Source organism: Mobula birostris, chromosome 2 (genome assembly GCF_030028105.1).
Source record: "Mobula birostris isolate sMobBir1 chromosome 2, sMobBir1.hap1, whole genome shotgun sequence".
Lineage (NCBI taxonomy): Eukaryota > Metazoa > Chordata > Chondrichthyes > Myliobatiformes > Myliobatidae > Mobula > Mobula birostris.
Window position 1 is genome coordinate 83,948,855 of NC_092371.1, and position 23,979 is coordinate 83,972,833.

At 41.3% G+C, this 23,979-nt stretch overlaps 1 protein-coding gene across 1 annotated transcript in view; it reads left to right on the top strand.

Moving 5' to 3' along the window:
* Positions 1–18,704, top strand: part of LOC140188153 (arf-GAP with SH3 domain, ANK repeat and PH domain-containing protein 1-like) — a 185,484-nt gene extending 166,780 nt beyond the window's left edge. Inside the window, exons 27-28 of the mRNA XM_072244143.1 lie at positions 6,754–6,876; positions 14,897–18,704. Coding sequence (XP_072100244.1) covers positions 6,754–6,876; positions 14,897–14,971 — 198 coding nt within the window. The 3' untranslated portion in view covers positions 14,972–18,704. The remainder of the gene's footprint in view (positions 1–6,753; positions 6,877–14,896) is intronic.
* Positions 18,705–23,979: the final 5,275 nt, after the last annotated feature.

Consider the following 23,979-nt stretch of genomic DNA (forward strand, 5'->3'; position numbering starts at 1 on the left):
TGAGAGAATTGCTGCCTCATACCTGGTTTGCAACCTGTTTTCTATCCTAACCCTTGGTGCTGCCTATGCAAAGTTTACAATGCTCTTTGTAACAATGTGATTTGTTCCCACAGTCCTGGATATAGTGCAGAGGAGATTCACCAAGAAAAAATCATTGAAATTCCACATATTCAAGCCCTTTGGGTCATTTGGTGTGGCAAATATCAACTATCCATGTACACTAATCCTGGGTGAAAGAGAAATGGAGGGCTATGTGGGAGGGAAGGGTTAGATTAAAGGGCCAGCACAACATTGTGGGCCAAAGGGCCTGTATTAGGCTATACTGTTCTATGATCTACATTAATTCCATCGTTTATACTTCCCATATTTCTAACATTTCCCACTCATCTACAGACTAGGGGCAAGTTACAGTGGCCAATTAGTCTACCTACAAGCAAGTCTTTAGGATGTGGAAAAAAACTGGACTAGGCAGTGGAAATCTTAGCAGTTGCAGGGAGAATGTGCAAACTCCTTACAGGCAGCACCCAGTCAGGATCAAACCCAAGACTATGGCACTGTGGGTAGAATCTTTACCAGCAAACCAAACTAAAAAATATTAAAAATATTTCCAGGATTTCAGCAGTTTCACTGCAATGCTTGAACTCACCGCGTCAGACTCACATCACTGTTGTCAAAGGGGGTTATAATACTGTTAGACACAGGAGCAGAATTAGGCCATTTAGCCCATTGGGTCTACTCTGCATTTCATCATAAACAGGAGAAAATCTGTGGATATTGAAAAGCCAAGCAACACACGCAAAATGCTGGAGGAACTCAGCAGGCTAGCCAGCATCAATGGAATCAGAATCAGAATCAGGTTTATTATCACCGGCATGTGACTTGAAATTTGTTAACTTAGCAGCAGCAGTTCAATGCAATACATAATATAGCAGAGAGAGAAAAATAATAATAAATATAATAAAACATAATAAGTAAACAAGTAAATCAATTACGTATACTGAATAGATTTTTTTAAATTGTGCAAAAACAGAAATATTGTATATTTAAAAAAAAAGTGAGGTAGTGTCCAAGGGTTCAATGTCCATTTAGGAATCGGATGGTAGAGGGGAAGAAGCTGTTCCTGAATTGCTGAGTGTGTGCCTTCAGGCTTCTGTATCTCCTACCTGACGGTAACAGTGAGAAAAGGGCATGCCCTAGGTGCTGGAGGTCCTTAATAATGGACACTGCCTTTCTGAGACACCGCTCCCGAAAGATGTCCTGGGTACTTTGTAGGCTGGTGCCCAAGATGGAGCTGACTAGACTTACAACCTCTGCAGCTTCTTTCGGTCCTGTGCAGTAGCACCTCCATGCCAGACAGTGATGCAGCCTGTCAGAATGCTCTCCACAGTACAACTATAGAAGTTTTTGAGTGTATTTGTTGACATACCAAATCTCTTCAAACTCCTAACAAAGTATAGCCACTGTCTTGCCTCCTTTATGACTACATCAGTATGTTGGGACCAGGTTAGATCCTCAGAGATCTTGACGCCCAGGAACTTGAAGCTGCTCACTCTCTCCACTTCTGATCCCTCTATGAGGATTGGTATGTGGTCCTTCGTCTTACCCTTCCTGAAGTCCACAATCAGCGCTTTTATCTTACTGACGTTGAGTGCCAGGTTGTTGCTGCGGTACCATTCCACTAGTTGGCATATCTCACTCCTGTATGCCCTCACAGTTGATGTTTCGGCCAAAACCCTTCAGCAGGACTTTTTTTGAGTTGGAAATGTCATCTGTCCTTTATTCCATAGATGCTGCCTGGCCTGCCGCATTTCATCCTGCCTGATATATTATCCCCTCAACACCATTCTCCTGCCTTCTCTCCATAATGTTTTTGACGTCCTTACTGATCAAAAACCTATCAACTTCCGCTTTAAATATAACCCAACAACTTGGCCTCCACAGCTGTCTGTGACAATGAATTCCACAGATTCACTACACTGTGGCTGAAAAAGTTTCTCCTCATCTCTCTTCTTGTATTCTGAGGCTGGGGCCTCTCGTCCCAGATTCTCACACAACTGGAAACAGCCTCTCCACGTCCACTCTATCTCGGCCTTTTAATATTTGATAGGTTAAAGCAGACATAAGTTTATGATTTCCCAGAGATTCTGTGTATTCACTGACAGAGACAAAGACATTGGAGCAATTGTTTATCCTATCTTCTTCCAGTGTTTACCTGTGATAAGTGAAGGCTTTAAATTTTCCTATCAACTTGCAAGTTTTGTGCCTGACCAGTCCGGTGGCAAAATCACTCAGCAACAAACTAGAATGATGGGAGAACCATTGCTGGAACTCTGGAGAGCTTGAGCAGTTAGGTGGTGGGAAGATAGCATTGAAGGAGATCACCTAGGTTACAGGAAGACAGGACAATTGATTTTTTCAGAAACTTCTGGTTTTCATTGCATTCATTTCAAATGAACAGTGATCAGGGAGGTTTAGTGTCTGGCAATACATCTGCTGCACTTATGCTCAGTAGCCACTATATTAGGACCTCCTGTACCATATAAAGTGGCCACTGAGTGTGTGTTTGTCGTCTTCTGCTGCTGTAGCCCAATCACTTCAAGGTTTAACATGTTGTGCATTCAGAGTTGTTAAACCAGCCTGGCCATTCTCCACTGACCTCTCTCAATAACAAGGCATTTGAGCTCACAAAACTGCCACTCACTGGATTTTTTTTCATTTTTCACATCATTCTCAGTTACCTCTAGAGACTTGTGTGTGAAAATCCCAGGAGATCAGCAGTTTCTGAGATATCCAAACCACCCCATCTTGCTCCAACAATCATTCCACAGTCTAAGTCACTTAGATAATTTTTCTTCCCCATTCTGATGTTTGGTCTGAACAACTGAACCTCTGGCCATGTCTGCATGCTTTTATTCAGAGTTGTTGCCACATGATGGGCTGATTAGCTATTTGCATTAATGAGCAGGTGTATCTAATAAAGTAGCCACTGAGCATAGTACCACTCAGATTAAAAGATTAAACTAAAGATTAACTTTATTTTTCACATGTACCTCAAGACATCTAAATGTTCAGTGAAATGCATCAATGCACACAAAATGCTGGAGGATCTCAGCAGGTCAGGAGATGAATTCACAGCAATGAATTCCACAGGTCCGCTACTCTCTGCCTAAAGAAGTTAGAGCATAGGCTATAAGACATAGGAGCAGAATTAGGCTCTTCAGCACATTGAGCCTACTCCGCTGAGGCTGATTCATTTTCCCTCTCACCCCATTCTCTTGTCTTCTCAAAACCTTTGACGCTCTGACTAATCAAGAACCTATCAACCACTGCCTTAAATACACCCAGTGACCTAGCCTCCACAGCCAACGATGGCAATGAACTCCACAACTTCACCACACTCTGGCTAAAGAAACTCCTCCTCATCTCCTTTCTAAATTCTCATTCTTTTATTCTGAGGCTGTGCCCCTGGTCCTAGACTCCTCCACCATAGGAAACATCCTCTCCACATCCATTCTAATCCATTCTATGTAGGCCTTTCAACATTCAATAAGTTTCAGTAGGATACCACCCCTCCCCATTCTTCTAAATTCTAGCAAGTACACGCCTTGAGCCGTCGAATGTACCTCATACGATAATCCTTTCATTCTAGGAATCATTCTCATAAACCTCCTCTGAACCCTCTCCAGTTTCAGCATATCCTTTCTTAAGGCCCAAAACTGCTCACATCATGCCTAGTAAGTCCTCAGCAGAGCCTTATAAAGCCTCAACATTATATCCTTGCTTTTATATTCCAGTCCTCTAAAATTAAATGCTAACGTTGCATTTGGTTTCCACACTACAGACTCAACCTGCAAATTAACCTAAAGGGAATCCTGCACGAGGACTCCCAAGTCTGTTTGCACCTCAGATTTTTCTCCCCATTTAGAAAATAGTCTATGCTTTTATTTCTTCTACCAAATTGCATGACCGTTCACCTCCTGACACTGTATTCCATCTGCCACTTCTTTTCTCATTCTCCTAATCTGTCGAAGTCCTTCTGCAGACTCACTACCTCAAAACTACCTGCCCCCCCACCTTTCTTCATATCATCCACAAACTTTACAACAAAGCCATCAATTCCATCATCCAAATCGTTGACACACAACGTAAAAAGAAATGGTCCCAACATAGACCCCTGCGGAACACCACTAGTCACCAGCAGCCAACCAGAAAAGGCTCTCTTTATTCCCACTCTTTTCCTCCTGCCAATCAGTCAATGCTCTATCCATGCTAATATCTTTCCTGTAATACCATGGACTCTTGTTAAGCAGCTTCATGTGCGGCATCTTGTTAAAGGCATTCTGAAAATCCAAGTATATCACATCTTCAGATTTTCCTTTGTCTATCCGCCTTGTTATTTCCTCAGAGAATTCTGTCAGATTTGTCAGATAAGATTTTCCCTTGAGGAAATAGACTGACTTTGGCCTATTTTATCATGTGCCTTCAAGTACACTGAGACCTTATCCTTAACAATTGACTCCAACATCTTCACAGTCACTGAGGTCAGGCTAATTGGCCTATAATTTCCTTCCATAAACACGGGAAAATCTGCAGATGCTGGAAATCCAGGGCAATACACACAAAATGCCAGAGGAACTCAGCAGGTCAGGCAGTACCTGTGGAATGAATAAACAGAAGGGCCTTAGCCTGAATCACTGACTATTTATTCATTTACATAAGTGCTGCATGATCTGCTGAGTTCCTCCAGCATTTTGTGTGAGTTGCGTCATAATATCCTTTCTCTGCCTCCTCTTTTCTTGAAGAGTGGAGTGACATTTGCGATTTTCCAGAATCTAGTGTTTCTTAGAAGGTCATTACTAATGCCTCCACAATCTTCAGCTTCCTCTGTCTGGTCCAGGTGACTTATCCCAAGCACCTTCTTTTTGGTAATAGCAATTGCACTCACTTCTGCCCCCTGACACTCTTGAATCTCCAGCATTCTGCTCATGTCTTCCTCAGTGGAGACTGATGCAAAATACTTATTCAGTTCATCCGCCATTTCTTTGTCCCCTATTACCACCTCTTCAGTGTCATTTTCCAGCAGTCCGATATCTATTCCCGCCTCTCTTTTACTCTTTATATATATATATATCTGTAAAAGCTGTGGTATTCTCTTTGATATTATTGGCTAGTTTACCTTCATATTTCATCTTTTTCTTCCTTATGACTTTTTTAGTTGGCCACTCTTGGCTTTTAAAAGCTTCCCAATCCTCTAGCTTCCCTCCAATTTTTGCTCTATTACATGCCCTTTCTTTTGCTTTTATGTTGCCCTGACTACTCTTGTTAACCACAGTTGCATCATCCTGCCTTTAAAGTATTACTTCTTTGGAATGTATCTATCCATCCAAAATGCTCACAAAAGCTCCAGCCATTGTTGTTTCGCTGTCATCCCTGCTAGTGTTCTTTTCCAATCAAATTTAACCGGCTTCTTTCCCATGACTCAATAATTCCCTTTACTCCACTGTAATACTGATACATCTGACTTTAGCTTCTCCCTCTCAAATTTCAGGGTGAATTTTGTCGTATTATAATCTAAGTGACTTTGACGGTGGAATGATTATTGGTGCCAGACAGGGTGGTTTGAGTATCTCAGAAACTGCTGATCCCCTGGGATTTCATGCACAACAGAGTTTACAGAGGATGGTGCGAAAAACAAAAAAGCATCCAGTAAAGAGCAGTTCTGTGGATGAAAACACCTTGTTAATGAGAGAGATCAGAGGAGAATGGCCAGATTGGTTCAAGGTGACAGTAACTCAAATAACCATGTGTTACAACAGTGGCGTGCAGAGGAGCATCTCCGAATTCACAACGTGTCGAACACTTGAAGTGGATGAGCTGCAGTAGCAGAAGACCCACAGAGTTCCACTTGTGTACCAATAAAGTAGCCACTGAATGTATGTTTAAATAGATTGATTAAGACTTTTGCTGAGACAACTGAGGCGCAAATTAACTGAAATAGTTAAGGAGAAAAGCTTTTACTTTCAGCACTCAGCTATGACTTGGAATGCAGTACCTCGCAGGTAGTAGAGTTTTAAAAAGGGAACTTGTTAGTATTTATTTATTTAGAGATCCAGTGCGAAACAGGCCCTTCCTTCCATCCCACCAAGCTGTACCATCCAGCAGTTCCCTACTTAACCCTAACCTAATTTACAATGACTAATTAACCCCTTAACCAGTGTGCTTAGACTGAGGGAGGAAACTGCAGAACTCAGAGAAAACCCACACACTTCACGGAAACTTTCTTACAGAGGATGCCGGAATTGAACTCTGAACTCTGACGCCTCAAGCTGTAATAGTGTTGCAGTAATCGCTATGCGACTATGGCGTCCATATCTGAAGGAAGAGGAAATGCACACTATAGAGAAAAGGCCAGAGAATGGGTCTAACTAGATTGGTCTTACCAGGAACCTGGAACAAATTATCTTTATCCTTAGCAGCTTTATAATGTTTAAATACAGACACCAGGCTGAAACATAAATGAAAATAAGTAAATTTAAGTGTTTATAATTGCAATTTCGTTCATGCATCAATGTCTGTGTTTCCTTCTGTTTTATCAGAAGTTCATAGTGCTGAACGGGATTCCCATTCCTCTAGTCCAAGCCCAGCCAGCGAGCTCGCTGCATGCACTGCTGAAGAGGGAAAGCAATTGTGTAGGAAGTTAATGTGAAAAAGAGCCAGTTAAAATCAAGCTACATATAATTATTTGTTTCACAGACAAAACCTAGAATCCGTAAAGGAAAAGCCATTTACAACTGCACAGCTGATCATGCTGACGAACTTACATTCGAGGAGGGAGAGGTGATTGTAGTTACTGGAGAGGAAGATAAGGAGTGGTGGGTATGTATCTAACTTATGTTGTCAAAGAAGGATCATTTACCAACCTCAGGCAGGTTGGTGCTGATGCTTTATCGAACATAGAACAATAAGGCACAGGAACAGGCCTTTTGGCCCACAGTGTCTGCACTAAACACAATGCTGAATTAAACTGATTTTCTTCAGCCTGTACATGATCCATATCCCTCCGTTCCCTGCAATTTCATGTGTCTATTTAACATCTTCTTAAATGCCTCTATTGTATCTGCTTCCACCAACTCTCTGTGTAAAAAGGTTTGCCCGGCACATCTTCTTTAAACTTTCCCCCCTTACCTGAAATACATATCCTCTAGTATATGACTTCTGCCCTTGGAAAGAGATTGTTACTGTGTAAGAATATTCTCACTTGGATCCCCTGCATTCCTTATCTATGCTCGTCATTATCTTCTGTTTCATAATACTATGTCATTATCTTTGTTATGCTTCTTTCTATGTGGGAATGCAAACTAACTCTTTCATCCTCTGCATTGTTCTACACTGTTACAATCAGAGGCAGCTGTTCAGCTGAGTTCAGAATAGGCAGTTCCACAGCATCTCCAAGCCTTTAAAACATGCTTGTTTTGTGCGTTGTTTCATAAATACCCATTATTTAATTCTCAGTTCTTGGTACACGATGTCTGCAACAGTAAGGTGTTTCCAAGGTGGCAAAAGTTGTAATTGTTATGTTTTGTATCTCCAAAAATAATTGAAAGGAAAACATGGAAGCCCGGGAATAAACAAGTCTACTTTGTTCTTTTTGAGATGCACACTTACCATGTGGATGCGTGATGACATATGCCATTCACGTATATTTACATATAACTCTCAATGAATTATGTAAACAACAAAGAATGCTTAATCAAACAATAAATTTACAAGGTAGTGCCCACAAAAAGCTGCTTTTCTCGTGTTTGTGATGTTACTACTTTGGCAAAGTCTCTTTGACGGATGCCTACCCTGAAGAAGTTTAAAAGCCAGCATTTTGTGTGTAATGCTTTGGATTAATAGCATCTTCAGACTTTCTTATGGTTTTAATCTGCTTACAATATTACTCAAATATTACTGAAGTATTAAATACACAACAGTAATCCCAAAAATATAGTCGTAATATTGGTATGATAGTGATATAATGCACGTGGATTTATGATGATATCTCTGTAAATGTCAGTTGTAAAATTTTCCAAATTAAAAGAACACCCTTTTTCTTTCCATTGCCAGGAACAAATTTTAACTAAATCTTAAATCCAAGAGATGCTGGAAATCCAGAGAAACACACACAAAATGCTGGAGGAAAACAGCAGGTCAGGCAGCACCTATGGAGAGGAATAAAGAGCTGATACTTTGGGCCGTGACTCTTCATCGGGACTGGAAAGGAAGGGGGAGGAAACCAGAGTAAGGAGGTTGGGGGAGAGGAAACCAGAGTAAGGAGGTTGGGGGAGACGAAACCAGAGTAAGGGGGTTGGGGGTGTGGAATAAATACAAGGGGGAGGTAACCAGAGTAAGGAGGTTGGGGGAGAGGAAACCAGAGTAAGGAGGTTGGGGGAGTGGAATAAATACAAGGGAGACTGGAAACCAGAGTAAGGAGGTTGGGGGAGAGGAATAAATACAAGGGGGAGGAAACCAGAGTAAGGAGGTTGGGGGAGAGGAATAAATACAAGGGAGACTGGAAACCAGAGTAAGGAGGTTGAGGGAGTGGAAGAAATACAAGCCAGAAGGTGATAGGTGAGACCATGTGAGGGGAAAGATGGGTGGATGGGGGAGGGAGTATGAAGTGAGAAGCTGGGAGGTGATAGGTGGAAAAGGTAAAGGGCTAAAGAAGGAGACATCTGATAGGAGAGGAGAGTGGACCATGAGAGAAAGGAAAGAAAGAGGGGCACCAGAGAGAGGAGATGGGCAGGTGAAGAGAAGGGAAGGGGTAAAGCGGAGCCAGAATGGAAAAAGAGAGGAGGGAGAGGGGGAAAGTATTACCGGAAGTTAGAGAAATCCACGTTCATGCTGTCAGGTTAGACACTTAATTACAGCTTGTTACATCACTGGCGTTTAGGGCAGCAATGAAGGTCCTCCATCAATGGCGGTGTTCAGGGCTTCCTTCATCTTGTCAGCTTCCTTTCATTTTTCATTACTGTCAGTCATGCAAGTCCTAAGCGGAGACCCAGGAATACCATCGCACTCAGATGTAGAAGAATTTTTCATTGCTGTTTCTGTAACAATTTTGTTTTACCAGTCAGGGTTGTTAGCCCTGAGCTGAACCCCCGAAGCTGAAGGACCGGTGGACCACTCTTAGTCAGGCCTCTTCCCTTTGACCTGTTTGGCATGGGTGACCTTACCAAAACATAAAACCCTAACTCCAACCAACATAGCTCTCCATGTCATTGAGGCATGCAAACCTCCAAACTATGACAAGGTTGTGGTCCTCTTGGAGGAGTTAGACACTACCTGAGAGTAGCCCCATCATGGCAGTTGAGAAGGCTGGGGATATCTTAACTAAATCTTAACTGTGCTCTATGCTCAAGATTATTATGAGAGGCATTTGGCAGGAGAAGTTGAGCTTTATGTCTGCATAACAAATACAGTTACAGCTGAGCTAGAAAAACTGCCTTTTCACTTATATTGAAAATTGCCCTCCAGTAATTACTTGTAATACATATTATGAGTTACAAGTATTCTGAGTCCTGATGAAAGGTTTTGGCCTGATACGTTAACTGTTTGTTCCTCTCAGTAGATGCTGCCTGACCTGCTGAGTTCCTCCATCATTTTGTGTGTATTGCTTTGGATTTCCAGCATCTGCAGAACCTCTTGTGTGTTATACATATTACTGGACTTGATCATTAATAATACAAATTAGTGTTTGTTATAATTGTCACATTATTAAGGCATATTTCATAACTACATTGAATCACAAATAACACGACAGGAGTAAAGTACATAATCTGGGCAAGTAATGAATAGTACTGAGAAAATCCTACATTGTCTATTCAATCAGGTAAATTGAATTTGAGAATTTGAGGTGTTGAGTTCAAGAGTCAGTGAGTCATATTGCAGCTTTATAAAACTCTGGTTATGCTGCATCTGGAGTACTGCATTCAATTCTAGTCACCCCGTTATAGGAACAACATGGAGGCCTTTGAGAGGATGCAGAAGAGATTTATCAAGGTGCTGCCCTAGACAAGAGGGCAATGTGCTATAAGGAGAGGCTGGACAAGAACATAAGACGTAGACCCATCAAGTCTGTTTTGCCATTTCATCATGGCTGATCCATTTCCCTCTCAACCCCAACCCCATTCTCCTGCCTTCTCCCCATAACCTGACTAATCAAGAACCTGTCAATCTCCACCTTACTTGATTTTTCTGTAGCGACAAAGACAAAGGGGAGATCTGATAGAAGTTTATAAAATGATTAGAGGCCTAGATAATCAGCCAGTATATTTTTCCCAGTGCTGGTATGTCTAATACTAGAGGACATGCATTTAAGGTGAGAGGGGGCAAGTTCAAAGGAGCTGTGTGGGTCAAATCTCTTTACACAGAGAGTGGTAGGTACCTTGAGTGTAGTGCCTGAAGTGGCAGCGGAGGCCGATACAATAGAGGCTTTAAAGCAGAGGTTCCTAACCTTTTTTATACCATGGACCAATACCATTAAGCAAATGGTCTGTGGATCCCAGTTAGGGAATCCCTGCTTTAAGGGCTCTTAGGTACTCATGTGATAGAAAATGGAGAGATATAAGAAGGAATTAGTTTAGTTAGGTATTTACTTACAAGTTTAATTAGTGTAGCACAACCAAATGGGCCGACTGGTCTGTTCCTGTTCTGTACAGTTCTACATAATACCCAGGAATTCTTAGTATATTGGTCAATGTCTCTCCCAGCCACTTGATGAAACAAAGGTTAACTGTTATTCTTCACTTTGTTTATGTGATGTTGCAAGACGTGAGTGGCTGTCTTGTGTCCGAAATTCTGACATAACGTGGGAAGTTTCAAATCTACAAATACCACACAATAAATCAGTAGAATTTAATTACAACAAAGTAATTCCAGTTGGAATTTTTTTGGATTAGTGCCACAGAAGGTTTTGTGCTGTATTTGATTACTTGGCTCAAGGAATTAAATCTATGATTAATTCTGAGTCTTGAAACCTGTCCAATGTAGATTACAGAGAATGAATAGTGAGCAGAGAAGTAAGGCAGATGTTAAGTAGATACTCAGGAGGAGAATTTAAAAGATGAAGATGTAGAGGGGCGTGTAGAGTGGTGTAATCGGTCAGAGAGAATTGAAATGTCTAAAGCAGGGGTTCCCAACCATTTTTTGTCATGGACCAATTCAATGAAGCAAGGGGTCAATGGACCCCAGGTTGGGAACCCCAGATCTAAAGTAATAAGAACAATTGGAATTCTGTACTGGAACTAGAAAGTCATTGGCTTACGTATATAGAACAGTTCTTGCCCCAAAGCGCTTCACACACAACTAATTCTTGAAATCTAATCACAGCAACTGAAGTGCAAATCTGTAATAAAACAAATATCCATATTTATCAGAAAACATGGCGAGAGTACTCTGATTTTTTTTTCCTGGACAATGGCTGTGAAATGTTTGTTTTTGCATGCAACAGATCAGACGAAGCTTTTGATATATGGATCAATATATTAAAAAATACAATATCAAAGTTCAAAGTTTATTTATTATCAAAATACATATAGTGTACTGTGCAAAAGTCTTAGGCAGCTATATATAACTAGGGTCAATGTGAGAGGAGAGCAAGTTTGTAAATCTGTTGGGGGCAAAGAATGTTGGGAATGGTGAGAATGGCATGCGCAGGAGGGGTGTGGAACAGGTGGCAGAGAAGGAGTACCAGGAGCAGCAGGGTGTTGCGGGTGCAGACACAGCCATCTCAGAGACAGCAGACAAGGTTATTTGATTCCATGCAATTAGTTTATTGATCATTACAGACTGTCTCTCGGATGTTTCCTGCTCTCCCCTTTCCCTGCCTCCTTTCCACGCTCAGTTCACAATAGAGACCCATAGCAGAATCAGGTTTATCATCACTCACATATTGCATGAAATTTACTTTCTTTTCAGCAGCAGTACAATGCAGTACATAAAATTACTACAGTACTGTGCAAAAGTCTTAAGCACCCTAGCTATGTTTATGTGCCTAAGACTTTCGCACAGTACTGTATGTCACCATATACTACTCTGAGATTCATTTTCTTTTGGACATTCACTGTAGATACAAATGAAAGCCCTTTTTATCGGGCATCTCTAGAGATGTGGCTCATTAGCCCCTCTCTAACAGCCACTGGACTCAGCAGTGAGAAAACCACCTTTCTTAAACTCCATATGTCTAGGGTCGGTATTACCTGGGTCCCACCAAAACCTGGACGTTGGTATGTCTGAACCACCCAAGCTCCGATCTGTGCGAATACCGCTCCCATGCAATTGGCTGTTGGCAAGAAATAACAGATCATACACTGCATACAATTATAAAGAAAGTGTATTTGCAAATTTCAGCTTTATCAAGCAGTTAGGAGGAAGAAAATTTTAAAAAAGGGCCCATTACAGTTAACCCAGTCCAAATGTGCATATAAGTTGGAGCTCATCTTGAAATTGTCTTTAACTCACTCACTGGACCTACAATCTACATGAAAGCACACGCCTTCTGAATGTCACTCGAAATCCATCTCAAACAAACAGGTCCCCCACGGGAGTATTGGTAAAGCAGCTTGTGCAACAGGGACGACATCCTCAGCCATCTTCCCTCCTGTCTTCTCCCAGCTCCCGCCAAAAAGACCTCGACCCACGCCAGCGTCCATCACAGAAACCTCTCCACCCAGCGTTCTCTGGAACCTTCTCCAAATTCCACCATCTTGACTGGCTGACACAACATTCCTAAGATGAACAACATAGCCCCTTACCTTTAGCTCAAACCCAAATATGCTGAAGTCAAAACAGACTGCTCTCATAGAACTGCTAAAATGAAATATCTACAGCATAACAGTAAAAATCTTAACCAGGGGATTACACAAAGAAACACAATAGAATCAATGAAAAACTACATACAAACAAAGACAAACAAACAACCAATGTGTAAAAGAAGACAAAATGTGAAAATGCTAAACACAAGTAATAATAAATAAATATGTATATAAATAAATATTGAGAACATGAGTCATAGTGTCCTTGAAAGTGAGTCCATTGGTTAAGAAATCAGTTCAAAGTTGAGGTGAGTGAAGTTATCCATGCTGGTTCAGGACCCTATTGCTTGTAGGATAACAACTGTTCCTGAACCTGGTGGGGGCGGGGTCCTTGTTTTCTTGTGACAGTACTACTTGTAGAAGTGCTCAATAGTTGGGAGGGCTTTTACTGTGATGGACTGGGCAGTATTCACTTTTATCTGTAGACTGTAGGCTGTTTCTGGGTATTGGTGTTTCCATACCAGGCCGTGATGCAACCAGTCAAGAATTTCCCCTGTGCATCTATAGAAGTTGGTCAGAGTTTTAGATGACATGCCGACTCTGCACAAACTTCTAAGAAAGTAGAAGTGCTGCTGTGCCTTTGTTGTAATGACACATATGTGCTGGTCCCAGGACAGATCATTTGAAATGAACTTTTACACCATATCCTAAAATATTCTAAAAGTTTCTACTTGAATCCAGGTGATAAGATGCAAATATCTATTTGGAATTCTGGCACAACTTGCTGTGAAAGGCAAAAATCAACTGGCTTCAGTATCACAAGCAGGTCAGTGCTGCTGGAAGGATCTGATCAGTGGTGGGATTCAAGATATCAAATGCCCTATACTAATTTTACTCTTCCAGACCCCTCCCATCCTGTGGTATGGGCATAGCCGAGCACAGTCATTTCTCAATTGCTAGGAACTTTTGGATATTCTAGAAGTGTTTAGTATTGTGGCCTTCTGGAGATTTACATAAATATTACTGTGTATGCCTTATTGTTTAATACTACCATGTAATGCCTTTGGGATGGTACGAGTTGTAGATATTACTATTGGGACAAGGTACATATATCCCTTTATGTTCCATAGTCTTTCAATTTTCTCTTTTCATTGAGCATATTTCTGGTGTTTTTTACTTATTAATTTCTGGAGTTTATGTGTATTTAGAATGGTTATACAGTATTTAAGATGTAAGTTGTTCTTGTTTATCCTGTAATACTATATCTGGACAGTTATTATGCATTGTACTATCTGTAATAATGGATCATTTGTAATGTAATTTGTGGGATGTTTTTTATGAGTTTATACTTTAAACAAGATTTTGGTGAATGACAATTGCCACTTGATTGTGCCTCTATAAGTAAAATTAAATCGCTGCAGGATCCTGTAATGGTTTGGATTGTTTCTGGTTTCTCAGAATCAGTATCAGACATTTTCTGTATTTATTATCTTGAATTTGTTGGTATTTTATTAAGTAGTTTGATAGGTTTTTATGTTAGCCACCTGGTCCTGTATTGCCATAGGGAACCGCTCTGTTTCTGGGAAGAGATCTCCACCTCTGAGCCAAGCATTCAATGCTTCCTTGTCAACATCCAGTCTGCTCAGATCATGGGGATGTCTTCCATGGAGTGTCATGCTCCTCCATTGGTTAACCTTTTCTTCAATAGTGATAATTCCTTCATTTTCAGGGTTGTGCTTTCATTTAAGTTTAATGGTGTGTACTTCTTATCAACATTGTTTATGCTCATGTGGAGTGCTGCATCTTGTTTTTGTTGATGAAAATATTTCCTTAAAAGTTTTTTCTGACTGTTGTATAAGTTTTAATGTCTGTTATTCCTCTTCCTCCTCCTGTCCTAAGCACATTGGAGTGTACATAGTGTTTTCTAAAATTTGTCATTTCAATTCTTATTTTTCTCTGTAAATTTTTCAGATCTGTTTCACATCAAGACAATATACCAAAAGAAAGCATTAATATGGGTAGAGCAAAAGTGTTTATTGCCTTTGCTATATTTTTACTATTGAGCTCTGATTTTAAAACTATTTTTCTCCTTGTTCTAGAATGGATACATAGATGGACAGCCACACAGGAGAGGTCTCTTCCCAGCATCTTTTATCCAGTTGCAAACCAGCTAACAACTACCATCCCTCAGACAGGGATGTTAAAGATGTGTGATAAGGTCAATGTTATTCGCTTCTCCCAAAGTATTTTCTCCTTGAGAATTTGAAGCGTTTATCGATTTAATAGAACAGCATTCTTCGCCTGGAAACCATCTTTTGACACCATGAAGTGTGAGCCAGCAGCCCTTCCTGTGGGAAAAAGTTATAATGGTTTATTGGGCAGTTTGCTGAAAGCTTAACATGTGGGTCACCTTCAGGAAAGATCCAATTTGCTGCTTTAAGGCAGGTGCTTGTTTACTTAGTGTGACAAGAAATGTGCGTCTTACTGTAACTTGCTATTACTTGTTGATATACTGTATGAAAAATATTGTTTCAAACCAGTGAAGTAATTCAGTAATGTGTTTGAGGATTCAGAATGGTCATCAAACAGCATTATTGTAAATTAGCCAAATATAAATGGGAAGAAGCCTATTCTTGTTAGAAATGATTGTGTGAAAAAGTGGTCAAAGACTGACGGGTGTCACGACAACAGGAGCAACTCTTATCCTGTCACTAATCCCCATTTTGGAATGTCACTTATAAGCAAACAATTGTGACAATCTATACTGGCAAGAAGCCACTTGTGTGGCAGGGAACAAAGAATGTGAGGAAAATTATTAAAAAGTATGTGGAATTTCAGTTTTTTTAATATTAGAAAGTACTTTTTTTATAAGTTTCATGTACATGTTAAATATTTTAACAAGAAAATCAATTCTTAAGGCATTCTTTAAAAATATGGTAGACTTTAAATTATCAAAGCCTGATTAAGCTTGTGTTAATGTGCAATAAGTGTGCATGTATGAATGACTGAAGTTCATGATATGGATTAGGATTGAAATTAAAAAATGTATTTCATTGTAATCTCTGCCCATCCAACTAAATGGTACCAAGAGGGAGAAAGGGGTAGGAGTGGATATCCAAGCTAATCCTAGTCTAAAACAGGGAAATGCTGCCCAGATTTTTCTGGGTGGATTTGTGTAAGTGACCTTTCTTCGTGGGGTATGAACTACTTTTCCATCTGAAATAGGTATTTGAATCTCTTGAAGAGATATCAGAAATTGTATACAAAAGTTATGAGGGCTATAGATGGGGTAAATTCAAGCAGGCATTTTCCACTGAGGTTAAGTGGACTACAACAGAAGTCATGGGTTAGGGGTGAAAGGTGAAATGTTTAAGGAGAACCTGAGGGGGAACATCTTGGCTCAGAGAACGATGAGAGTGTGGAACAAGCTGCCAGCAGAAGTCATGGATACGGGTTCAATTTCAACATGTAAGAGACATTTGGATAAGTACATGGATAGGAAGGGCATAGAGGGTTATGATCCAGGTGCAGGTTCATGGGACTAGCAGATTAATATTTCAGCATGGACAAGGTGGGCTGAAGGGCCTGTTTCTGCCTTGTACTGCTCTATGGTTCTATGACTCTAATTTCAGCAACACCATCTAGAACTCCAGCAGAGCAGTTGTAACAGCTACTCTGGCAAGCTAATACTACTTAGAAACTTAGCAAGGAGGAGGGGGGAGAAGGTCGATCCTGTGTGATGCACTCTCTAATCCAATAACAAATCAACACCACTTAGAGACTAAGCAAGACGAGCAGGGGGAGGAGTTGATCCTGAATGACACGATGTCCAATCCAATAACAAGGTTACAAAGTCAAAGAATACATTCAATCTTTTATTAAAAAACCAGCAAAACAATGTTGAAGCGATTAAAAGCTAATGAAATTAAAATTAGCAATATAACCAAATAAACAGTCTTGGCATATTACAAGTACTTAAACTATTCTCAACATAATAGAGCGAAATAAAGCAAACTTAAGCAGTCAACAAAAAAGGTGTTACACCCTAACTAGATGGATCCCCAAAGACAAAACATGAATACGTAACTAAGCTCTTTGCTTCTACCGCATCCCAACCCACGTGACAAACTGCTCATAATAGAAGTGTGACACAAACTATAACACAGATAGAAAATAGATACATGGCTCCTACAGCAACGATGAGAGTGATTTGTACATTATTTCACTTGTGTAAAACACACTACTGTGTGTGTAGTTGGACAGTGAATGGATGTTTATAAAGTGAACATCCCACACCTTATTGGCTCTTTATTAGCTTTCTGAATGAAAATAGGAACTTGAGTTAGGATTTGTTGTGGTAGTTAATGGGTTTAATCCTATGCCACTCAATTGGCCACGCCCACATGGGAGGAGTTCACATAATGTACAAGCAGAGTTATCAGTAAAGTTTGGTTGGATACCCTGCATGCTGCCATACTGGTGTGCTCTGCGCTCCCCCTCATACCGGAGCAGTACCAAATGCCTTGGAGCAATCTAGAACTATGAAACTGTTGTGTTTTTCTTGGTTTTTTTATTCCGTTTTGATGAATCCAGGTGCTCCGAAAAATTCTGATTGCTATCTCTGCGAAGTCTATTGAATACTTTCTTATCTGTTTTTCAGACCATATGATGATAAGACACAGGAGTAGAATTAGGCCATTTGGCCCATCAAGTCTGCTCCGCCATTCCATCGTGGTTGTTTTTCCTTTCAACCCCATTCGCCTGCCTTCTCTCCATAACCTTTGATGCCCTGCCTAACCAAGAACCTATCAATCTCTGCTTTAAATATACCCAATGATTTGGCTTCCACAGCAGTCTGTAGCAATGAATTCCACAGTTTCACCACTTTCTGGTTAAAGAAATTCCTCCTCATCTCTGTTCTAAAAGGATGTCCTTCCACTCTGTAGTTATGTCCTGTGGGCCTAGACTCCCCTACTATTGGAAACATACTCTCCACATCCACTCTATCTAGGCCTTACAATATTCAATGGGCTTCATTATTTTTTAAACTCCAGCAAATACAGGCACAGGTCCATCAAACACTCCTCATATATTGACCCTTTAATTTCCGAGATTAAATCCTAGTATTTTAAAGGTGATCCCACCTTCGTTATCATTATCAGTAAATTGAAAGCTCACTGAATGACTTGATCATTGCATCCAGCTTTCCAGTCTTGTTATTCTTCAGCTTCCCAGGGTTGCACGTTAAGGGTGCACTCCTCTGGAAACAAGCACCATGTTACCAACTGGGGCATGAATGGAATTAATTTACAAGGTTTAGGAGTTTGAGATTCAGCATAGTAACAGGTCCTTCTGGCCTAACAAGTCAGCGCTGCCCAATTCCACCCGGGTGTCTAATTAACCTACGTGTTGGATTGTGGGAGGTAACCAGAGCACCCAGAGGAGATCTGCGTGGTCACGGAGAATGCACAGCCTCCGTACAGACAGTGACAAAAATTGATCCAGGATCACTGGCGCTCTAATAGTGCTACACTAACCATGCCAGCCCCAAAGTGCTTTACACAAACCCCAAAACAAAATAAAAACACACAGTAATATGCACTGCTGGAGGAACTGGTCAGCTCAGGAAGCATCTTCTTGTTTCTGCACCCTTCCTTTCCAGTCCTGATGAAGAGTCTCAGCCCAAAACAACAACTGCTTATTCTTTTCCATAGATGCTACCTGGCCTGCTGAGTTCTTACAGCGTTTTGTGTGTTGCACTGGATTTCCAGCATCTGCAGAATCTTGTGTTTATAAAACGTTGGTTGACTTGCGTACTACTTTCATTTGTTTTGCGAAATAAATATGATAGTGTTCACAATCTATGTTTCATTCAGAGTATTTTAGCTGGAATCCCACTTTAAGCAATTGGTAAAAGCAGACATTTTTAATCTAACTCCTGCTCAATGAGAACAGAACCCTCCTCTGTTTCCAGGTTCAGTCTCTTTTCTCCATGTCACCTCTCATGACCATATACCCATGAGGGGTGATATGGTGTTGGATTGTGATGTTTTTGATCTGAGGTTCTTCGGCAGTCAAGAATGAGGCTTAAAGCATGTTGCTTATGATAGTTTATTAAGCATTAAGAGAACAAAGGGATTAGGAAAGGAGAGCCGAGTGGTAAAAGAAAGCAAAGGCAAAGAAGAGGCTGAGGCAATGTGCTTTACCCTTCTTATACCAATTTATTAACAACAATAAATACCATTCAAATTCCATAGATAAATGTTAAACAATCAAATACAAATAATGCATAATTGCAACTGCAACCACTACAAAATACATTGAACAATTACATGTATTTCGTTCGTTTTGTGCCATGCCGTATGATGTGGGTGATCATGGTCTTTCCATGACCATAACTGTCCTTGGCAAATTTTTCTACAGAAGCGGTTTGCTATTGCCGCCTTCTGGGCAGTGTCTTTACAAGATCGGTGACCCCAGCTATTATCAATAATCTTCAGAGATCGTCTGCCTGGCGTCAGTAGCCGCATAACCAGGACTTGTGATATGCACCAGCTGCTCGTACGACCATCTACCACCTGCTGCCATGGCTTCACGTGACCCTGATCAGGAGGGAGGAGAGGCTAAGCAGGTGCTACACCTTGTCCAAGGGTGATCTGCAGGCTGGTGGAGGGAAGGAGTGCCCTACACATCCTTTGGGAGAGACATTATCTCCACTCCGCCACCAAACATGTATATAGGTAACTATACAAATATACAAACAAGCATAACTCAGCAGGCCAGGCAGCATCTATGGAAAAGAGTAAACAGTCGACATCTCAGTCAAAACCCTTCATCAGCCGTGACCCTGATGAAGGGACTCGGCCCGAAATGTCGTCTGTGTACTCTTTTCCATAGATGCTGCCTGGCCTGCTGAGTTCCTCCAGCATTTTGTGTATTATACAGTCTAATCCAACATGGAGATGAAAGTATTAACCCTGAAATAGAGGAGTGCTCTGGGACTCAGGGAGAGGAAACAATTTTTGCACCTCCCGTTGGTGCCTTCCCCCACCTCACCTAATTTCTTGCAGCTGTTTCTGCAGGACTTATTCCCTCAGCCACAATCTAGTCAACATTGATAGACTGTTGAGTCAATAATATTCCAAAGTACAATCACCTTCAGGCAGTCCAGAAATTTCAGCCTGCCTTCTAAATGTAGCACTTCACATTTGTCAGAGTGATAGAAAACTGCAGCACAGAAACAGACCTTTCACCCTATCCAGTCTGTGCCAAACAATTTAAACTGCCTAGTCCCATCAACCTGCACCCAGATCATAATCCTCCACCAACGTATTTGTACAAATAATCTCTTAAATGGAATCTGTATCCACCACTCTCACAGGCAGCTTGTTCTGCACTCACACCACCCTGAGGGTGAAGCTTTCTCTGTCTTCAAGTCCAGTTTCTCCATCATATGTCATCTTGCAAATGTACATTCTGCTGCATTCACAAGCAACTTTTTTGTGTGTTGCTATTCAGTCCTAAAACCCTGACATCTCAAATGTAGATACGTATGTACCCATCCAGTGCTTCCGTGACTAATCACCTTATCCTCTCTATTATCTCCACTGACAAGATCTTCAGCCTAAATGCTGTACTCCAGAATTCCTTGCTAAACCTTTTTCCCCACTGGTTGTTAAGCATCTTATAAAATTTAGTTTGTCATCTTAATTAAATCCTTACCACTGGCTTACCGTTTTAGTCAAAAACCTTATTTTTTTTTTAACTTAGAGATACAGCACGGAACAGGATCTTCTGGCGCAATGAGCCACACCACCCAGCATCCCACCTATTTAACTCTAGCCTAATCGCAGGATAATTTTGACCAATTAAGCTACTAACCCGTATGTTTGGACTGTGGAAGGAAACCCATGTGGTCATGGGAAGAATCTACAAACACTTTACAGATGGCAACACACACAAAATGCTGGAGGAACTTAGCAGGCCAGGTAGCATCTATGGAAAAAAGTACAGACGATGTTTCAATCTGAAGCCCTTCAGCAATAGGCCGGTGGTGTACTGGCATCAGCACTGGACTTTCAAGCAGATGGTCCTGAGTTTGAATCTGGCCAGGTCCCAACGTAAGGAAGAAAAGCTTGGCAATCTACTTCCTTATCTTGCCACGAAAACCCTATGGAGATCTACACTATCCACAGGGTCGCCATGAGACAAGGATGACTCAATGCCACTCAACAACAACAGCAAACAACCACTGTGGCACCCCAATATTTTGTTCCCCACAATCAATATTCTCTCTTTTTTTTAAAATCTGCACAGACCAACCATTCCTCTGAGCAGGAAATTTTTACACAGCTTGAAAACTATGCAGCACTTTTAATGTTATTTTTGTAATATACATACTGTGAATATTTAGACTGAAAATTGTATAGACTATAATGAAAAACAACATCTTTCACATTTCGTAAACTTCTGGCTACATCCAATTCCTGCTGTGCAGCAACAAAAGCTATGTGCACAGGGCATTTCAATTACTGTGCAGTCATGTACCTGCACAGGTTCAAAGGGAAAAGTGTCCCAATATTTCTGTTCTCTAAAGGTGGCCCAGATGTAACGCTTCGCCCAGAATTTGAAGCATGATACCACTTTCAGGGACCTTCCAGACAGAGGAGGATAATAAATCAACCATGATAAATCCATAAGATAGAAACATAGAAAACCTACAGCATAATACAGGCCCTTTGGCCCACAACGCTGTGCCAAACATTTACTTACTTTAGAAATTACCTAGGGTTACCCATAGCCCTCAATTTTTCTAAGCTGCACGTACCTATCCAGGAGTCTCTTAAAAGACCCTATTATATCTGCCTCCACCACCATCACCGGCAGCCCATTCCACACACTCACCACTCTCTGTGTAAAAAACTTACCCCTGACATTTCCTCTGTACCTACTTCCAAGCACCTTAGAACTATGCCCTCTCGTGTTAGCCATTTGAGCCCTGGGAAAAAGCCTCTGACTATCCACATGATCAATGCTTATCATCAGGTCACCACTAAATTTGCCGATGATACAAAGATAGGTGGAGGAAACAGAGAGAAACATATAGTTTAGGGGATTGGGCAAAGAAGTGGCAAATGAAATACAATGTTGGAAAGTGTATGGTCATGCACTTTGGTGGAAGAAATAAACGGGCAGACTATTACTTAGATGGGGAGAGAATTCAAAATGCAGAGATGCAAAGGGACTTAGGAGTCCTTGTGCAAGATACCCTGTGATTCAGAAGGCGAATGCAATGTTGGCATTCATTTCTAGATGTATAGTATATAAGAGCAGGGATATAATGTTGAGGCTCTATAAGGCACTTGTGAGACCACACTTGGCATATTGTATGTAGTTTTGGGCTCCTTGTTTTAGAAAGGATACTGGCATTGGAGAGGGTTCAGAGAAGTTTCATGAGAATGATTCCAGGAATGAAAGGGTTACTGTATGAGGAACATCTGGCAACCCTTGGGCTGTATTTCTTGGAGTTTAGGAGAATGAGGGGGGATCTCATAGAAATATTCTGAATGCTAAAACGCCTGAACAGATTAGATATGGCAAAGTTATTTCCCACAGTAGGAGAGTCTAGGGTAAGAGGACACAACTTCAGGATTGAAGGATGTCCATTTAGAACAGAGATGCAGAGAAATTACTTTAGTCAGAGGGTGGTAAATCTGTGGAACTTATTGCCACAAGCGGCTGTGGAGGCAAGTCATTGGGTGTATCTAAGGCGGAGATAGATAGGTTCTTGATTAACCAGGGCATCAAAGGGTATGGGGAGAAGGCAGGGGCGTGGGGATGACTGGAAGATTTGGATAGTTGAATGGCGGAGCAGACTCGATGGGCCGAATGGCCTGCTTCTGCTCCTATATCTTATGGTTTCTCATCCTCCATCACTCCAAGGAGAAAAGGCCATTCCCATAAGGCATGCTCCCCAATCCGGGCAACATCCTTGTAAACTTCCTCTGCACCCTTCTTATAGTTTCCAAATCCTTCCTGTAGTAAGGTGACCAGAACTGAGCACAGTACTCCAAGTGGGGTCTGACCAGGGTCCTATATAGCTGCAACATTACCTCCTGGCTCCTAAACTCAATCCCATGGTTGATGAAGGCTAATACATCGTATGCCATCTTAACCACAGAGTCAACCTGCGCAGCAGCTTTGAGTGTCCTATGGACTCGGACCCCAAGATCCCTCTGACATCCTACACTGCCAAGAGTCTTACCATTAATACTATATTCTGCCATCTTATTTGACTGACCAAAATGAACCACCTGACACCTACCTGGGTTGAACTCCATCTGCCACTTCTCAGCCAGTTTTGCATCCTATCGATGTCCCACTGTAAGCTTTGACTATCCACAACACCCCCAACCTTTGTGTCATCAGCAAATTTACTAACTCATCCCCCCACTTCCTCATTCAGGTCATTTATAAACATCACGAAGAGAAGGGGTCCCAGAACAGATCCCTGAGGCACACCACTGGTCACTGACCTCCATGCAGACTATGACCCATCTACAAGCACTATTTACTTTCTGTGGGCAAGCCAGTTCTGGATCCACAAAGCAATGTCCCCTTGGATCCCATGCCTCCTTACTTTCTTAATAAGCCTTGCATGGGGTACCTTATCAAATGCCTTGCTAAAATCCATATACAGCACATCTACGGCTCTACCTTCATCAATGTGTTTAGTCACATCCTCAAAAAATTCAATCAGGCTCTTAAGGCACGACTTGCCTTTGACAAAGCCATGCTGACTACTCCTAATCATATTATACCTCTCCAAATGCTCATCAATCCTGCCTCTCAGGATCTTCTCCATCAACTTACCAACCACTGAAGTAAGTCTCACTGGTCTATAATTTCCTGGGCTATCTCTACTCCATTTCTTGAATAAGGGAACAACGTCTGCAACCTTCCAATCCTACGGAACCTCTCCTGTCTCCATTGATGATGCAAAAATCATCACCAGAGGCTCAGCAATCTCCTCCCTTGCCTCCTGCAGTAGCCTGGGTACATCTCATCCGGTCCCGATGACTTATCTAACTTGATGTTTTCCAAAAGCTCCAGCACATCCTCTTTCTTAATGTCTATATGCTCAGGCTTTTCAGTCTGCTGTAAGTCATCCCTACAATTGCCA